Here is an 18,761-nt window from a genome sequence, read left to right as displayed (position 1 = left end):
AAAGGTGGCTATATTAACTGACTCACAATAAATATATGCTTTGCCCCCGATGCAGGCGCTATGGTCACCGAAACATGTTGGACTAAGTTATAGCTTTTCGTGAAAGTCTAGATATTTTAACCTGGCACCACCTTTTATACTGATGAATTTGAAGGAAGCACTGTTTGAGCCTTTCTAAGCAGCACTGCTTCTTTTTACCTGAGATTCACTTTTTCTGAAACACCTTGTTGTTGCTTTGGCACATGGGGGAAAATTCTATAAATGGTGCTTTAAGGGGACCTTTTACTAAAGGGTTGGTGCGAAGCAAAAGGCTTGCTGTGCACCAATCCAGAACTACTGCTGGGGGCCTAGTGGTACTTCTCACTCCAGCGTGTGCCATTTCTGGCGCTACAGAAATTTTTTAGGACTTTTGTAGCAACGGAACTTAACAGGCAGTATCTTGGCAGAGCCGTGCACTGCCCGCTTACTGCCAGGTTAGCGCGGAAGCCCTTACTGCCATCTGCCATCTCAATGGGTGGCGGAAAGGGCCCCCCACCGAAATGGCCATGTGGTAAGTGGTTTACTTACTGAACTGCCATTTTTGTTTCCCCAAAAATGGACAGCCTTTTACCTGCTGCAACAAAAGGGGGCCTCAGAATGCGACAAAAACACATGCTGATGCTAATGCAGGCCCCCCCTTTTTACCGCAGCTTAGTAACAGGACCCCAAAGATAGGCGCTAATTTTGTGCTCAAATTTCAGTGCGGGAAAGCGTTCCAACAGATACAAAGTGCTGAAACAGGACTGAAATAGCAGATCAGCAAGGAAATACACTTATACGCCCAGTTATAGGACAGCACCTAAGTGTATCTGTGCACAACTCCAAAAGGGGCATTCCATGAGAGAGGCGTGGGCAGGTCAGGGGTGTTCCAGAACATTGCTCACAGTATTATGGATACCACAGATGCATGCTCAATTTGCGCACCAGGATTTACACCTGGTTTCAGTTGGTGTAAATAAGTCCTTGTGTCCGGCAAGCCCTTTATAGAATAGCGCTGGGCGTCATTTACTGAATCTGGACCATGGTGCTTTATTTGATGATTTTGTGCAATTTGCATGCCCATGAACAGTGCTGAATAAACAAAATAATTAAAAAATAATTTCCCTCTATAAGTCCTACCACTAGCCAAGTTCAAGTGAATAACATAGGAAGCATCTCCAACAAGGAAAAGTAGAGTGCATATAAACACATCTTATAAGCAACAGATTCAGTGACCTCACATTACCTACCTCAGGGGTCCTTTTATAAAGATGCACTAAAAAATGGCTTGCACTAGTGTAGGCGTGGGTTTTGGGCGCGCGCCAATCCAGTTTTTAGCGCACCTGTAAAAAAAGGCCTTTTTTTGCCAAAAATGGACGTCCTACAAAATGAAAATTGCCGTATGTATATTTTGGGTCTGAGACCTTACTGCTGGCCATCGACCTAGCAGTAAAGACTCACGCGGTAACCGGGCACTAATGACCTACATGCGTGAAATGCCACTTGGTGCGCCGCATCCATTACATGCGCCAGAAAATAAAAAAATATTTTTCATATGCACGTAGAGGGCATGTGCAAAAAATGAAATTAGCTCATGAGCCAGGCAGTAGTTGGACGATAACTCCATTTTAGCGCATGTTGGGTGCACGTAGTTGCCTACGTGGCTTAGTAAAAGGACCCCTAGGTCTTTTTGCCCAAATAGTTTAGTTAGTTATCTCCTTACATACTTCTGCAAATGATAGAGGTAGGATGTTGTTTATGGTTGTGGTACAGAACATCTCTAAGAATCACTCTTGAGAAGTTGCATTCTACCCCTGTCAGTCATAGGAGTGCACGTCTGGATCTATCCTATAGAAAAAAGTGAGTATGGCAAATCCTGGAGACCTGGCTAATCAATTTTAGGTATAGAATGGATGGGAAGGTATAAGGACAGATGTTGCGTGCAGTGGCTCTCTGAGGGAAACTGGACAGTAAAGCAAAGGCAGTAACTGGTAAAGACATGGGGTTCCTCTCCCTCCTTTCTGAAAGTTGGCAAGCCTCAGTGAATAGTCTTATAGATGCAGCTAAAATGCTTTTCCTCATCTCTGTATTACCTTCCTTTCTTGATTGTTTCTCGTCCAAGCAATGGTCCTAATACAGGATCAACAGTCTCTTCCAAATTTTCTATCAAAACCACTTCTCCTAGTCCAAGAGCTCTTTCCACAACATCCAAGTACCTAGAAAATACAAGAGTACAAACAGTCTTAGGTTTGGCAGCAGTGAATCTGAGTATAAAGACTAAAGAATCTTCATCTTAGAATTTCAGAATTGTTTTGCTCTGAGGGATATTGAGGCATAATGTGCACAATTAAGAATGTTGTAGTCTGGCACTTCAGGTGGGTTTTTTTGGAGGCCATCTTCTACCCACAGATATAAGAACATAACTATTGCCGCACTGGGCAGACCAAATGTTTATGTAGCCCAGTATTCTGCCTCCAACAGTGGGCAAGTCAGGTCACAAGTACCTGGTAGAATCCCCAGAACTAGCCAGATTCCATTCTACTTACATCCAGGGATAAGTAGTGGCTTTCCCTGATCTACCTCCAGGAATTTGACAAAATCTTTTTTAAACTCAGCTATGCTTACCGTATTTACCACAAGCTCTGGAACTTGTTGCCAGAAGATATGTGTTGAGTGAAAAAAATATTTTCTCCTATTTGTTTAATAATATTACTATGAAATTTCACAGCATGTCCCCTAGTCTTTATATTTTTTGTTCACCCATTCCACTCCACTCAGGATTGTGTAGATCTTTATCATATCCAGTCATATGTTCTCCAAGTTGAAAAGCCCCAACTTCCTTATCCTTTCCTCATATGAAAATCATTCAATCATCAATCATTTTGGTCACTCTTCTCTATACTTCTTCCAGTTCCACTACTCTTTTTTGAGACAGTGATCAAAACTGAACACCATACTTAAGGTATGGTCAAACTATGAAGCAACACAGAGGCATTATGATGTTCTTTGCTTTATTTTCTATTCCTTTCCTACTAATTTCAAACATTCTGCTTGCTTTTTTTTTTTTTTTGGCTGTTGCTGCACACTGAGAATTATCCACAATGATACCTAGATCTTTTTTCTAAGAGATGACTCTTAGTGTTGAACCTAGTATCATGTAGCTATAATTTGATTATTCTTCCCAGAAGTATCCAGAAAGCTATTCCCATGAAATATCAGAACTTCATGAGATGTCTGTGTGCGGCTCACACATTACACATTAACCCACACTCAGTAACTGTATATCGATGATGGATAAGGTTGGTAAATTGCACTCTTGCAGGTTATGGTATCACCAGCTATTAATTCACAAATGGCGTTGTGAGCAGGAAGACATACCATGAGCTAGATCTTCCCTCACTGCAACGGAGTGTGCAAATGCAGTTCACTGAGGGGTGCTGAACTGTCAAATACTTTGATGCTTTTACATTACACAGTTTTCTTCATGCTCTATTTATTTTACGTTTAGATTACTGAAATGCTACCTATGCTGGGATTTCTAGATCTAACCTTAAATGGTTACAAACTTTAAAAAATACAGCTGCCCATCTGTTGTGTCATGCAAAGAGGAAGGAACATGTTACTCCACTCCTCTACCATCTTCACTGGTTGTCTCTTGAATCGTTATAATGTTGACTTTTAAGACATTGAGTGATGGTGTTCCATCTTATTCATCTGCTCTTAAAATCCCTTATACACACCTGCTCGTTTATGTCAGTCATTAAATGATTATAGACTAGTTTTGCCATTGTTTGCATGATATGAGTCCGTGCTCCATTGTGCTTTTTAATTCCTTGCTCTAGCATTATGGAGTCATATTCCGCTCTCTCTCCAATCTGATTTGTCCTATAGAATATTTAGTACTCTTTTGCAAAATTCATCTCTTTAACTTAGCTGTTGGTAAATGCCCTGAGGGCTAAATGTGTGTGTGTGTGTGGGGGGAACGACACTACCTTGCATACAATCTGATTCGATTTATATTTGATTTATTTTAGCTTCTACACTCTATTCAGCTAATTTTTTCAATCTTTGCCTGTGATTGTTGTATAGGTGTGATTAATCTTTCCCATTTGACCTAGCTTGGCCACTGTTGGAAACAGGATACTGAGCTAGATGGACCATTGGTCTGACCCAGTGTGAATACTCTTATGTTCCTATGATATTATGGTGTTCTTTTCCGTTTAAATTTTTAGCCCAGTGGTTCCCAAACCTGGTCCTGGAGGCACCCCAGCCAGTCTGGTTTTCAGGATATCCACAATGAATATTTATGAGAGAGATCTGCATGTACTGCCTCCACCTAATGCAAATCTATCTCATGAATATTCATTGTGGATATCCTGAAAATCTGGCTGGCAGGGGTGCCTGCAGGACCAGGCTTGGGAATCACTGGTTTAGCCTGTACACCACCTAGACCCGTGTGCCAGGCAAGGTGGTATAGAAAATTTTCATAAACGATAAGCATGTGGTTTTACTCTCACATTCTGGGTTTAGTCACAATAGCATATGTGACATCATGCTAACTGATAGCCTATAACATAGGTTTGCTAGTGTGAGACAAGCTATTTTCTTACCCTCGCTGTCCAATCCTGACCACACACAGCTGCTCCCCATATTTTGTCTTGATCCACTTGATGCCCTGTAGCTGTGGGTCAACCATAAGTGGCCAACGTTCACAGCTGGTCAGGATAGTGGCATTCTCGGTGGACATGCGGTCAGCGGGCAGCCCCTCATTCTGCCAGCTGGCAATATCAGCATCGTCCGTCAACATGGTCAGAGGATCTAAGGCTGGCGTAACAGGGATGGGCACCTAGTGGCATAGCACAGGGAGAGAGGGGAGATTAGAAAGCCACTGTACATTTCAGTCACGAATGAGCACCGTAAAATCACATGGTTTAACGTGTCATCTGCATTTTGGTGTACAGGTCACTTCAGACCCTGACGTTGAGCCCACCCGTCTTCATTTCTGATGTTTTAATATATTTTTTTAATGTTATACAGAATGCTCAACAAAACAGGTCAGCAGCATGTTAAGCTTGCTCAGTCATTAGTATAAAGAATATGAGCTGCACTGAAACAGGGACTACTCTGCAAGAACCAAATCACAGCTCAGGCTACGGCTCAACATCCAGTAGCAAGTCAGGTTTGACCTTTTCTACACTCAGGACCTTCTCTACCCTTCCACTTCTGCAGCCCAAATAAGCAGGACTAAGGCCTGAGTCTCATCAATTCAATGCATCAGTGTTCTACAGGAAAATCTATTTCATTATTTTAAGCACAGACTGGCTGATATTCAGCGCTATTTAACTGGCTAGGAACGGCTCCTGGTTGGTTAAATAGCACTTAACTGGCTAAGAACTAAGATAGCTGGTTATCTCTGTTGACTATTAGTGCATAGCAGTTAACTGGCTATATCACATGATATAACAGGCTAGTCGCGATTATTCAGTGCATCATCAGCTAAGGGCGGCTAAATTGGGCCACTCAAATAGCAGGCCTATTTTTGGCCACTATAAACTTAACCAGCCAGCGCGGTTAAGTTTAAACTTGCCAAAAAAACCCAACAGATATTCAATGCCGGGCACCAGAAACAGCCCAGCATTGAATATCCAGGCTCAGCGTTGATTGTAGGACTCAGCCGGTCTGCCTCCCAAACCTGAAGCAGCCATTAAGTGCCATATCGAGAATTATTATGCCACAAGTCTGCCACCAGGCTATCGTATCATCAGCAACTAATAGTTTATGGAAGTGCTTTCCAAACTTTTATCCAGTATGACTCCATTTTAACACTTAAAAATTCATGCGCCCCCAAATGATGATGAAACAAATAGCAGACCTGCAAGCCCTTCAATTCCCTAATTCATTTTCTCCTCTGCTCCCCCTCCCTCCTCCCCCACATCCATAGCATAATGACAGCAGTGGTGGTAGCAGCAGCAGCAGTCAGCACAAGCCCAGTTTTTCAGTATACGCTCACAGACCCCTGTACCCTGATTGGGTTAACTGAAAGTATACACAGGAGGAAGAGGCAAGGCCTGATGACATTTACTGACTCACAGGCTGCATATTTACTTACACTATCAGCCACAGATCACGGTAGAGGTTCAGAGGATGAGGGACCAATTCTGTATCTGTGACCCATCTTGGGTCCTGACCAATAGTTTGGGATAGGGTTACCATATGTCTGGATTTCCCCAAACATGTCCTCCTTTTCAGGGGAATGTCAGGGGTCTAGATGTTTTTTCCAGTCAGCCCATTTGTCTGGGTTTCTGGGTTGGAGAGCGGGTTGGTGGGCGGGCTTGTATTCTCCCCCCCCCCCCACCTACCGTAGCGTACCCTGGTGGTCTAGCAGCCTCTTCACGGCAGGAAAGAACTCCACTCTTTCCTGCAAGCTGATGCTGACCTCCTCGCTACTATCGCTTCTTGAAAATGGCTGCCGAGACCTCAAGCAGAGGCCTTGTGAGACTTTGCGGAAGTCTTGCGAGGCCACCGCTTAAAGTCTTGGCAGCAGTTTTCAAGAAGCTGCGGCAGTGGGCAGGAAAGAGTGGGGTTCTTTTCTGCCCTGAAGAAGCCACTAGACCACTAGGGCTGCAAGGTAGGCCCGGGAGGGGAGAGAGAGAAGAGTGCAGCTGCTCATAGATGGGAGAGACGGGAGAGGAGAGGGGGACATGCTGTACATGAAGGGAAGGGAAGGGAAAAGGGGGAAATGTAGTACATGGATAGAAGGGAATAGAGAGGAGAGGGGACATGCTGCTCATGGATGAGAGGGAAAGAAAAGGCGGGCATGCTGCTCATGGATGTCTGCTTTTTTGGAAATGTACATCTTTTCTAATTTTGTATTTAGACTACGGAAGAAAATACATTTCTATTACTTTTACCAGTAGTTTCATTGTTTATAGAATCTGGTTTTCTTGGGGGATTAAGGTGACTGTGCGGCTAGTGCAGGACCAGGCACAGGGTGAGGGGCGGGCTGGGGCGGAATTTTATTTTTTGTGTCCTCTTTTTTGTCTCCGCAAATATGGTAACCCTACTTTGAGAATCATTGGCTTAAGGGTAAGATAAGTATAGCCACTGATGATAGCATCATTCTAGGAGACAGTGTTGTGAATTACATTGTTATGACTCATTAACATCTCACAAACAAGCAGTTCAGCACCTCATTAGGTCACCACTGAAAGGCAGCATCATTACATCATCATTGACAGGCAGTGTCACACCTTGTTACATCATCACAGACAGACACTGTACTTCATTACAGAATTACTGACAGGCAGTGTCATGCCTAATTGTCATACCCTTCTGAGGCAGCACTGCACTCTCTTAGAAAAGTGCTCAGAGTAAATGTCACCATCATAAAATGTTCATCAGAAGATCACATCTAGAACCTCTGAATTTGCACAATGCCAAATGCAGGTGTAGCCTAGCTACCTCCATACACAAGCAGCATTGATTGTGGATAATGCTCAAGTTCTGAATATGGATGATATCAGAGCTCAGGCACACGTAGCACTGAATGTGAATTACACCTGTGATCAGGAGCACTCGATGCCAAGTGTGGTTTATACCTGTACCCAGGAACACTGAGCACCGAATTTGTGTGACCCAGAAACCCTGGACTAATTCAAAAGCAATGTTGGAACAATCATCCCTAAAAAGGACGAGGAATAGAGATCACTGCAAACATAGTGCAATTACAATGTTACCCTAGTGTGACTTTACCTTCAGCTGACTGAGGTAGGGTCTCCATGTGTTATCCATTAGATCCTGTCGATATTTCTTTGTGAAGTAGCCCAGATAGGAGACAAATGCTGTGATCAGTAGCACATCCCCGCACAGGGTGCTCTCCTGTTGCTTGAAGTTTCTAACAGCTTCAGCCCAGCGCACGTTTTCAGAGGCAAGTCCTCCCACCTGAAAATTCCCCCAAAACATCATCATTAGATGTGTCTCCTGGAACAATGCTCTTTTCCCAGGCACAGAAGTTTCTTACACAGGTCTCTAACAAATTGCAATCACAACCTATGAATATTCCCAGCTGTACATCATGTCCCTACCCTCCCAGCCTCAACGTTGGACCTGCATCCCTGTTTGAGATCTTACATACAGTGCTAAAAATGTACCCTGGTCCTAATTTGCAGCTCTCTCTGCTATTCCAGTACAGAGAAGCTTCTGGGCAGATAAGTCAATTGTTAAATGTTCATAAGAGAACAAGGGGTCCTTTTACTAAGCTGCGGCAAAAAGAAGCCTTAGCGTGCCCTTGCACAGGTCTTTTCTGTGTGCTTTGGCCATTTTTGCTGTGGCTAGAAAATGGCCAATTTTCCATGTTCCGATTTAATGGTCATAAGCTAATAGTGCCATTAATTCTAGTGCCATTAAATGTGTACATTTTTTATACTGTTTCACGATAGTTCTATTATTAGGTTTCAATTTACTGATTTCAAGTTTACCTCATTTATTGTATTGTTTATTTTTGGTTATTTTACTATTGTTATGCTGTTAACAAAATTCTAAGTTTTATGTTAAACTGTACCTACTTGTACACTGTTGAATCTATTCATAAAGGTGGTTAATAAATCCCAATAAATAAATTAGCATGTGGCCATTAACAAAAATTATTATGTGTTACTGCCTCCTACTTTGTAGGTGGTAACAGATCACATGCTAATCCTGTGCTAATCAGTTAGCACACAGCAATGTAGCTGCGCTGATTAGTGCAGACACAGTCAATCTCCATCCCCAGACATGCCCCCGTGGCAAAAAAAAAAAAGATTTTTTAGCATGCTGGTAGTGCACATGTTGAAAATACCATGGGATGCCTCAGTACGCCCTGCAGAATGCCACATTAAGCTATGGTAAGAAAGCATTAATGCTCACCACAGCTAGGTAAATGGGCCCCTAAGGGAGATGGTTATTAGGGTAACCACTATAGGCATTGATTATTTTTAAATTTTGATTTATATTATGCCTACAAAAAAAATAAGCAGACAAAAAATAGTGTGCACAAATTTAGACACGATCCTGATTTGATCACGCAATTTAACAGAATAATGAGCCAAAGAGTGCCCATAATTGGCTTTTTAACAAGCAATTATTGGCACTAATTAGATTTAATTGGGATTTACGCACATAAATTTAGGTGTAGGATCTGCGCCTAAAATTTATGAATAGTCCAAAAAAGGGGGTGGAAATGAGAGGGTCACAAGCATGTGGTTTTGAGTTACATGCATAATTATAGAATATCGGTGCTCTGTGTGTAAATTTAGGTGCAGGCATGTGCACGTTTTTGTTGGTGCAAATGGAGGGACCCAAATTTCCATTCGACCTCTACGCTTAAGCATTATTCTATAAACCATGCCTAGTTCACTTAAGTCACCCCTTAAGGCATGATCATTTAGTTAGCACTAAAACAGCTTCAAAACTTATTGTAGCTGCTGGAAACAGCACTAATAAAGGCTGTATTTTGTGCTAATTTTTCTACACTGTTCTATATAATACAGTAATACATGGCCAAATTTCAGTGAGGATGTCCTGTTTACTGATGGGTTCATCTTAACTGTTGTTGTAATCTGCCTTGGGAAGTCTGGTGTTATACAGATTAGAAGTAAAATTAAACTTGCCTTTCATCGGGGCACATGGAATCACATCTTCACCTCATCTCTTTTGTACAAATGGATGATTCTGTTTTGAGCATGTTTCAGGGACAAGTGGTTTTCATAAGTCAAAATAATAAAAATAAATATTTTCTTTCATGCAGATCTCTCAATTTGTTTAACTAAATGAGATACAAGCCCCTAATGCAGTCTATTGGGTTTTTAATATTTTGTCCTTGTGATGATTTATATTGTGCCAAAACTGGAAATACAGTGAGATAGAATAATAGAATTCAGTAACATCCAAAACGTATTAACTAACATTATAATTGCGATTGCATTTGGAAAATAGCTGAGAAAATGCTGTTGAAAAATGACTTGAAGAAGAAATAAATATATATCACAGAACTGGAAAATGCTGGCACATTTTGACTGACTCTGGACTTCTGCACGAAGGTAGCTCTGCCCTCATTACTGAATATCTCTCTTTTAAATAGAAGTAATAAACAATATGAAATACATTTTTATAATATACCACTGCATTCAGAGACAAAAGGAAAAAAATCCCACAAACCATCTTTCTCTTTTGATCTAGGCATAGGGAAAAAAAGATTTTAAATGTTCCCAGGTTTCAACCTAATCCATGTTTAATGTGGGATATAAATGCCATAAATAAGTAAATAGATAGAAACTCTGAATGTTGAGCACCTGATTCTCATAACATGATGGCTGTTTTTACCAGGATAAAAAAAAATCTCTGCATGAATATAACACATGCTAGAGTGTCCCTATAACCAGCCTCTCCAAATAACACACTAATTACAATTTATAACAAATTACTATTCTACCTATGAAAAGTTATTCCATTATTATACTTCCTCTGTGTACATCCGTATGCTGCACAAGCTGGCACACTTGAAAATATAAGTGAGATTAAATACAAATGCTACCAACAATAAACAATGACAACGTGGATGCAGCAGCTCATAGGTTTGTTTGCTTTATTTTGAGTGTATGCAGAATGACAGCTGCTCAGGGAAGGGGAAACACAAACAAACCTAAGTGGTTTCAACTTTTTGACCTCATGCCATCTCCTGTGCTCAATCAAGCCTTCTTGCTGGTCACCATCCCTCATTCCTGCTTCCCCTACTCTCCCTTAAAATGGACTGGTCTTCTATTTCTTTTTTTTTATTTATTTATTTAACTTTTTTTTACAATTATTACAAGCATTAAACTTGATGAGAAAACTGGCTAAATCAGAATTTACATCAATTCAAAGAAAATATCACAACAGAGAATTTAAATTATTTGCCAGTTAATAGTCCACAATTGGAGTTCAAAAATACACATGTTGAAGACTTAGCAATCCTTTAGGAAGAGTTTAACATATCGTGCATTTGATCCTATTACAATAATAAATCAAGAGCTAATTACTGCCGAAACTTCAACTTCGACAGCCTTTCTCGATGTAATAAATGTCTCAAGCTGGGAGGGATCAAAAAAAACAAATTTCTCTGATTGGTAGGTAACTAAACACTTACATGGGAATTTAAGAAAGAAAGTTGCTCCCATATTAATCGTTTCTTGTTTTTTTTTAAGAAATCTTTTACGTCGAGTCTGTGTTTCCGTCGAGACGTCAGGGTAAATTGAAATCTTTAATCCTTTAAATGGTTTATCACAATTTTTGTAAAACATTTTCAGTATCCAAATCTTATCTGGCATCAGCGCTACTGTCGCTACCAAAGTAGCTGGGATAATTGAATCTGTATCCGATGTTTCTAATAGCGCTGTAACATCCAAAGGCTGACTTTCTTTTATTTGCAAATTTTTAGGAAGCAAATAAAAAAACTTGAGCAAAGGGAGGGATATGTTCCTCTCCAATCTGGACTATATCTTTGAAGTAAAGCTTTAGCATCTCTCGTGGAGATACTATAGAAGAATAAGGAAAATTTATAAAACGTAGATTATGACTTCTCGAATAGTTCTCCAGATTCTCAGTTTTTCGTCTTAAGTTTGTCAAATCTTTTAACATTGTATTTTGTATCTCACGAACTTGTTGAAGCTCAGTCTCTTGTTTTTGAACTTGTACTGTCAATAATTTCACATTTTCCTGTGTTAAACCAAGATCTTGTTTTATTTTATGCGTCTGAGGTAACAATGCCTTCCCCAAATCAAGAATCAGTGTCCAAAGATTTTCTAATGTTACTTCAAAGGGCTTAACTGTCTGTAACAAAGGAAATAAAGTAGTCTCTACCTCCGTTTGTGGTGAAGTGAAGCCTGCCAGGATTGAGGCATTACCTTCCTCCATTGTTGCTCCAATAACCATGGGTAACACTGCTTCCGCCTGTTCTTGCCTTGCCTCTTGCCTACCGACTCCTGGAACCTCTTCGGAATTCAGGTTCAGAGGCACCACCTTCGGAGAGCTGGCTCCACATGGTTGGGGAGGAAGGGGAGGTGCTCTACTGTCAGGGCTTAACGAAACTTCCAGCCCAAGACTCTCCTGTAGGCCTTCAACTGCCGCGGAGACCGTCAGCGGGCCGCTCACTGACACGGTAGGATTGGGAGTTACCCGTAAAAAAGTATCCATTGGGCCAACTAGAGTAGGGGGATTTAACCGCTGGGAGGCTGGGGCCGCGGTTTTCCCCCGTCTCTTAGGCATAGCGAAAATTATCAGGCAATTTGCGGGAGCTCGAAACGCACGTCTGTTTCACTCGGCAGCCATTTTGAACTCCTGGTCTTCTACTTCTTAAGGAGGGCTGGGAACATTCTAAAGTACATCACTTTAAAATGCCCTTTCTTCCAGCAGTTTGGATTTTCCAAGAGCAATACAACAGGAGGCTCCCAACACACCATAAACAACTGCTCCAAATACCGTAGCCCTTACTGAAATGTGCATTTAATAACCTTTGGGGGAATACAGAAGAATGAATACAAGGCCTTTCATGTGATGATTCAAGAAGGACCCTGCCCCACAACTTCAAACTCCGGCATACTATTCCCTTTTCTCCAGGTAACAAAATATTCTTCTCCCTTTCCTGTTGAAATGAATAAGCATGGTAGTTGTGAATAAAACACATAGGACAGGACAGACTTTGCTAACAAGACATCGGCCGCAAGGTATGTAAATTAGGCAGATGATTGGCAATCCCCCTCCCCACCAAAAAAAGAGAATAATTTTATAGAGGTAGAAAGCTTGAAGACTTAACTGCCTAAAGATGCCCAGGAGATAAAACGTCATGCTTTACAATTCCTCTCTTAATTAAAATATAATTTTACATGCTAATTAACTGCTCCAGTTCACCTCATCTTAACAGTTTTTATTAGGTTTCACTTGAAACTATCTTGAAACCTGAGACTATATGAAATAATATATTCCTCAAGGTAGGTTTCGAGTTTGGAAATTTTCCTTTAGGGGGAATTCTGAGTAAAAAAAACATATTATTATGTACAAAATAATAGAAAATTGTGCACCCAATATTTCCAGTGAAGGTGGATTAAAAATATATATATACCACTGGGGTAGCACGGGAGCCCTTACTACCAGCTCAATGGGTGGCAAGTAAGGGCTTCCCCCCTTTGCATGGCCACATGGTAAGTGCAAGCTTACCACATAGACGTGTTTTTTCAGGCTTTTTACCCACCGCAGTAGAAAGGACCCTGGTGCACAGCAAAAACTGCCACCACTGATACCGCAGGGCCATTTTTACTGCACATTAGTAAAAGGACCCCTAGGTTATCTATTATAAAATTACTCACACATGTCAAAAGTACATTATATAATCACTGTCTTTGAACATTTAACTTATAAAGCAATACAGAATAGTAGCACTTAACAAATGCTTTTTAAAAAATTTGTGTGCAGAATTTCCCCAAACCCAGTTACTCCTGTCTGGAAAGACTCCCTCTGTTCTCTCCCTCCAACCCCTACCCCAATCACTCACCACACTAAGAATAGACCCCAAGTTTCCTCTTTCTCTCTCCCTTAGCTAAGACTGACCCAAGACTTGACAATCCAGTGTTCTTTTATCAGCTCTCATCCCATCCCCTCCAGGCTAAACACTCTTAATCTCAACCTCCATCCTCCTTTTTACTAGTTTTCCCCACCCTCAATTCCATTGTCCCCATCTTGACCCCACTAGTGATGCTTGTTCTCTTCCTCTCCCATGCTCTACTCTACTGCGTTCACTCACTCTCTCACACCCAGCTCAATTTCCCTCCAAAAGTCATCTGCTTACCCTACTTTGTAGGGCTGTACTGAATATTCATATATTCAATTCAGTCACAAATAGTGCCCCCGAATACAGCATTCATATTCGGCCGAACAGTGATTTAAATTCGAACACGAATAATCCGGGGTTCTACTGTGCTAAATCCTACTGAATTAAATACTTGTTCTCCGATTTCGCACTGCTTCTTCTATTATTTGTTATGTTATAGCTCAATGCCCATTATCCCCTGGATTCTATACAGTGTGACTTAAGTTGCACGTGCAAATCCAGTCATATTCTGAATTTGCACATGCAACTTAATAGCTAACAGGCCAATCAGCAATGACAATTGCCAATTATCAAGCAATTATTGACACTAATTGGCATTAGAATTTACATGTACAACAGTCTAAGCATATTCTGTAAAGTAATGAGCATAAATTCTAAGGCACATAGTTGAAAAATAGGCATGGCCATGGGTATGGAATGAGCAGGTCATGGGCATTTCTAAAACTATGCACACTGTTATAGAATACACCCAGTCTGTGCCTAATTTAGTCATTTACACCAAGGTTTACTTGGTGTAACTGCCCGTGACTAAATTTAGTCACATGGACAAGTGCTAGGTGTATTCTATAAACCGCGCCTAAATTTAGGCATACTTTATTTATTTTTGTTACATTTGTACCCCGCGCTTTCCCACTCATGGCAGGCTCAGTGCGGCTTACATGTGGCAATGGAGGGTTAAGTGACTTGCCCAGAGTCACAAGGAGCTGCCTGTGCCTGAAGTGGGAATCGAACTCAGTTCCTCAGTTCCCCAGGACCAAAGTCCACCACCCTAACCACTAGGCCACTCCTCCACTTTATAGGATAAGCCTAGGCTTTTTTTCGATGTTGATTTTTTAGAGGTGCTATATACCCCCTAATGTTTAGCCAGTGGCGGTCAGCATTTTTTAAAATGCTGATCATTGCCAGCTAAATTATGTCACAATATTCAGTGCCAGGCCATGTCCGGGCACCGGCACTGAATACTGGAGCATAATTTTGAGCGGGAAGGCTGCTAGAGCTTATGTGGGTCTGGCCGATATTCAGCCGAGCCTGCATAAGAAAGTTATGCGGGCCCCAACTGAATATCGGGCCGGGACCTGCACAAAAAATTGTATTTTCTTCTTCCCGTGGTGACACGGCCCCTGAAAACATCGCTCCCACCCCCCGGGCAGCTCCGCTGTGTACCGTACCATCCCCCCTGGGTAGGTCTGCTCTGCCTCGCCCACCCAACAAAAGCTCCAGGACCTTCTCCAGGGGCCTACCTGACTTCCCTGGTATTCCAGCGGGGTGTTGGGGGCAGAAGCAAAACCTGTCACTCCTACCTCTAGCAGCAGCTTCCTAAAAATGGCTGCCATGACCTCTCAATTTTTTAACTGCAAATATGCATAGAAGTACACATACTTTTTCCTATGTAGTGAAAACAAAAGCATGTTTGTATTTCTGCTCTGAAAACTGACTTAGGGAATTTTCATTTATACCTGCTGTTTGGCAAGCACAATTTGGGGGGGATTAATGTATGTGCATATTTTAAAAGTCTGCATACAAAAAGCAAACCCCTCCCTGCCTTCAGGAATGCCTCTGCTCAATCCAGGTAAAGTTACATTTGTATATTCGTGTAACTATAAGAAGTCTATTTTTTACACATCTCAAAATGTGAGGCAATTCATCTTCTGTGCTCACATGCCTTCATCCCTACCCCTTTGATTACTGATGGATCTCCTCTGATCTTCCAGAACACTAACTGATCCCTGGTGTTATCTTTGGCTTCTCTTTTTTAAAGCCACAACTGGATGTTGTGGTTTGCTATTCCTTCTTACTATTAGGTGTGTCAAACCTTTCCTCTATGCTGATCATCTCAGAACTCTTATCTTCGTCCATGTTAATGCTTGCCTGGTCTACTGCAGTGCTTTCTATAATGATCTTTCTTTTTTTTTTATTGTCAAGTGACTCCTATCATGTCACCTACTGAGTAAAGTTTCTACCCAGTCTCATTGATATGACCACGTTTAACAAAAATAAATTATATTCACTAGGCCTGATGAAGAAAGGATAACTCTTGAAACCTTGTCAAAGAAACGTTAAGTTAGGCCAATCAAAAGTTATCACCTACAGCTTTGCATGTTGACCCTTGTTTTCACTCTCTAATGGTGAAATCTCCTGACTGGACAACCCTATGAACTTCACTTTGTGCTTTAAGAGATTTATTTAGGATATCAAATTTGTGATAGACAGATTTTTATAAGGGTTGATGTGCATAAAGTTAAAGCTCTACAGCACTGAATTTAACAGGTACTTGAAGCAGTATTGCCCCTGGTAGGTGAATCCTATGACTTCTTCCCATTTCTGATTGTCACTGGCCTCTGAGCGCTATAGAGAAGTGAAAAGAGGATACCTAGCCTCTGGGATACTGGAAGCAACTTAAACAGTATGCATGATGCTTATATAATGCTAATGATTCTAGCTGCTAACATGTCTAATCTTCAATTAATATTAATCAAGCCAAATGTGTTAAGAGAAGCTGATTAGTTGGAGTGTGATAAAGAAGCCAGACATACAGTTTGTGCTCCTCTCTCACCTGCTACTGAGGTGTGAGAAAGTCCTGAAGCTTCATCCCAAGGACTGACAGACTCCTAAGCATTGCTCAAGCACACAAGAATCTCTAGCCCACACATTGTGGAACTGTTTTAATCTCAACATAGGTCCTGCAAATCATTATATTATTAAAATTACATTTATAGTTGTAGATAGTGCCGTTTAATTCTTTTATTTATATAGGGCAGATCCTAGTCTGCTCCAGGTTCCTCAGTATTTTTATGATGTTTGAGTAAAAATCCTGCATTAGGTTGAACTCTGCGGGAGAGGAGGATTCAAGTAGCAGCAGCAGCATCTCTTCCTCATCCTAACTCCTCCAACTCCTTTGCATCGTTTTCATCCCACTATTCCTGCAGCACTCCTCCTTTCAAACCTGGGGTCTACTCCCCCTCCTAACCACCTGGTTCCTGTGCCTCTCCCCACCCTCCCCCATTCATTCCCTTTTTATCTCAGCTCACTCTTCTGTCCTCCTGGCTTTTCGAATGTACTTTCTCTCTAAATTTTGATACTAAGCCCAGGTCCCCAGAACCATAATTCTGAACTAGCATAGCTTTAAAAGTAACAACTTGGAAAGTGCACACAGAGTGTAATGCAATAGCGCATTTCCCCTTCCTTTGTTCGCACATTCAAGCATTTCTGCATGGGTTGGATTAAAACACAAATATTAGTGTGTCTCACTAGGTTGGCAATGGATCTGTAGTTGCATAATTGGAGGTATGATGTAATTGAGTATGCATCTTTGCATTTATAGGAAGCCTGTAGCTGTGTAAGTGGATATCTGGGAAATGTATATGGGAGGGGCTGGGGTGTTGGGCATTTTTTCTGAAGAGTTAAGCGGTGAGTGGGATGATATGGTTGCAGGGCCGGTCTTAGCAAGTGCGGGGCCCTATGCAGACCAATTTGACGGGGCCCCACCCTAGCCCCGCCCCCACCCTAACTCCGCCCCACCCTAGCTCCAGAGCCGGCCACCCCTCCCTCCGAGCTCCAAGGCCCCCAGCTCCAGGGCTTGTCGTTCCTGCACAGTCAATGCCAACTGAAAACCATGTCTTTTTCACAAACACAGATACACCCTAATCCACTATAGAATAAGTAGTAATATTTAAACTTTCTATTTAGACAAAAATTAAACTGAACCCCCAAGATGCCAGACTCTGCATACAATACAACACCACAGAAACAGAAAATGTCCCCTAGTACTGTGCAAAATATAAAAACAACAGTTGTAAATTTGAAAAAAACCTAACAAATACCAATCACCACTTTACAAATTAACAAATAGAAACAAAACAAATATAGAAAATAAAATAATACCATTTTATTGGACTAATACGTTTAGCTTTCAGAGGCCAAAACCTCCGTCCTCAGGTCAATACAGTATAGAGCTGTTACAGTATCCTATCCTGACCTGAGGAAGGGGGCTTTGTTCTCCGAAAGTTTGTCAAAATGTATTAAAATTAGTCCAATAAAAAGATTACCTTATTTACATGTTCTATTATAAACATTTATTAACACAGCTACAATACTATATCCTAATGCAAAAAAATAAAAAAATATATTTTATTTACAGTTTGTCGTCTCTGGTTTCTGCTTTCCTCATCTTCTTTTCACTGTCTTCCTTCCATCCAGCATCTGTCTTCACTCTCTCTCTGCCATCCAGTGTCTGCCCTCTCTGCTGTCCCCTCCATCCAATATCTGCCCTCTCTCCCTGCCCCTTCTGTGCACATCTGCCCTCTATCTCTGCCCCTTCCATTCACTGTCTGCCCTTTCTATCCCTTCCATCCACTGTCTGCCCTTTCTCTCTGCCCCTTCAATCCACCATTTGTCCTCCCTCTCCCATCCATCCGGGTCTGCCCTCCCTCTCGTTCCCCCTTCCATTCAGGATCTGCCCCTCTCTCTGCCCCTTTTTTTCAGCCCCCAGGTCCAGCCTCACTATCCCACCAGTCCCCCGTTTCAGCCCCAGCCTTTTTCTCCCACCAGTCCCGAGCTTCAGCCCCCAGCCACTTCTCCCTGTCCCCTTTTCAGCCCCCAGTTTCAACCCCAGTCCCCAGCCCTTTTCTCTCACCAGTCCCAAGCTTCAGCCCCAGCCCCAGCCACTTCTCCCTATCTACTTTTCAGCCCCCAGTACCCACAGTTTCAGCCCCTGCCCCCTTTCAGCCTCCAGTCCCAGTACTAGCCCCCTTATCCCACCTACCCTCCTTTTCAGCCCCCAGTTCCAGCCCCCTTCATCCACATGCCTTGTATTAGAGCCCCCCTTTTCAGCCCCAGAACCATTCTC

The 18,761-nt window shown here is 41.9% G+C and overlaps 1 protein-coding gene across 1 annotated transcript in view; it reads right to left on the bottom strand.

Annotated features, from left to right (window-relative positions):
• The window catches only part of DNAH9 (dynein axonemal heavy chain 9), a 408,742-nt gene that overhangs the window by 104,243 nt on the left and 285,738 nt on the right, over positions 1 to 18,761 (bottom strand). Inside the window, exons 52-54 of the mRNA XM_030208005.1 lie at positions 7,771 to 7,959; positions 4,629 to 4,864; positions 2,112 to 2,234 (exon numbers count right to left, since the gene is read on the bottom strand). Of these exons, the coding sequence (XP_030063865.1) occupies positions 2,112 to 2,234; positions 4,629 to 4,864; positions 7,771 to 7,959 (548 nt within the window). The remainder of the gene's footprint in view (positions 1 to 2,111; positions 2,235 to 4,628; positions 4,865 to 7,770; positions 7,960 to 18,761) is intronic.

Source organism: Microcaecilia unicolor, chromosome 6 (assembly GCF_901765095.1).
Source record: "Microcaecilia unicolor chromosome 6, aMicUni1.1, whole genome shotgun sequence".
NCBI lineage: Eukaryota > Metazoa > Chordata > Amphibia > Gymnophiona > Siphonopidae > Microcaecilia > Microcaecilia unicolor.
The sequence above is the reverse complement of the archived record's forward strand: the minus strand, read 5'-3'. Positions and strand labels throughout refer to the sequence as shown.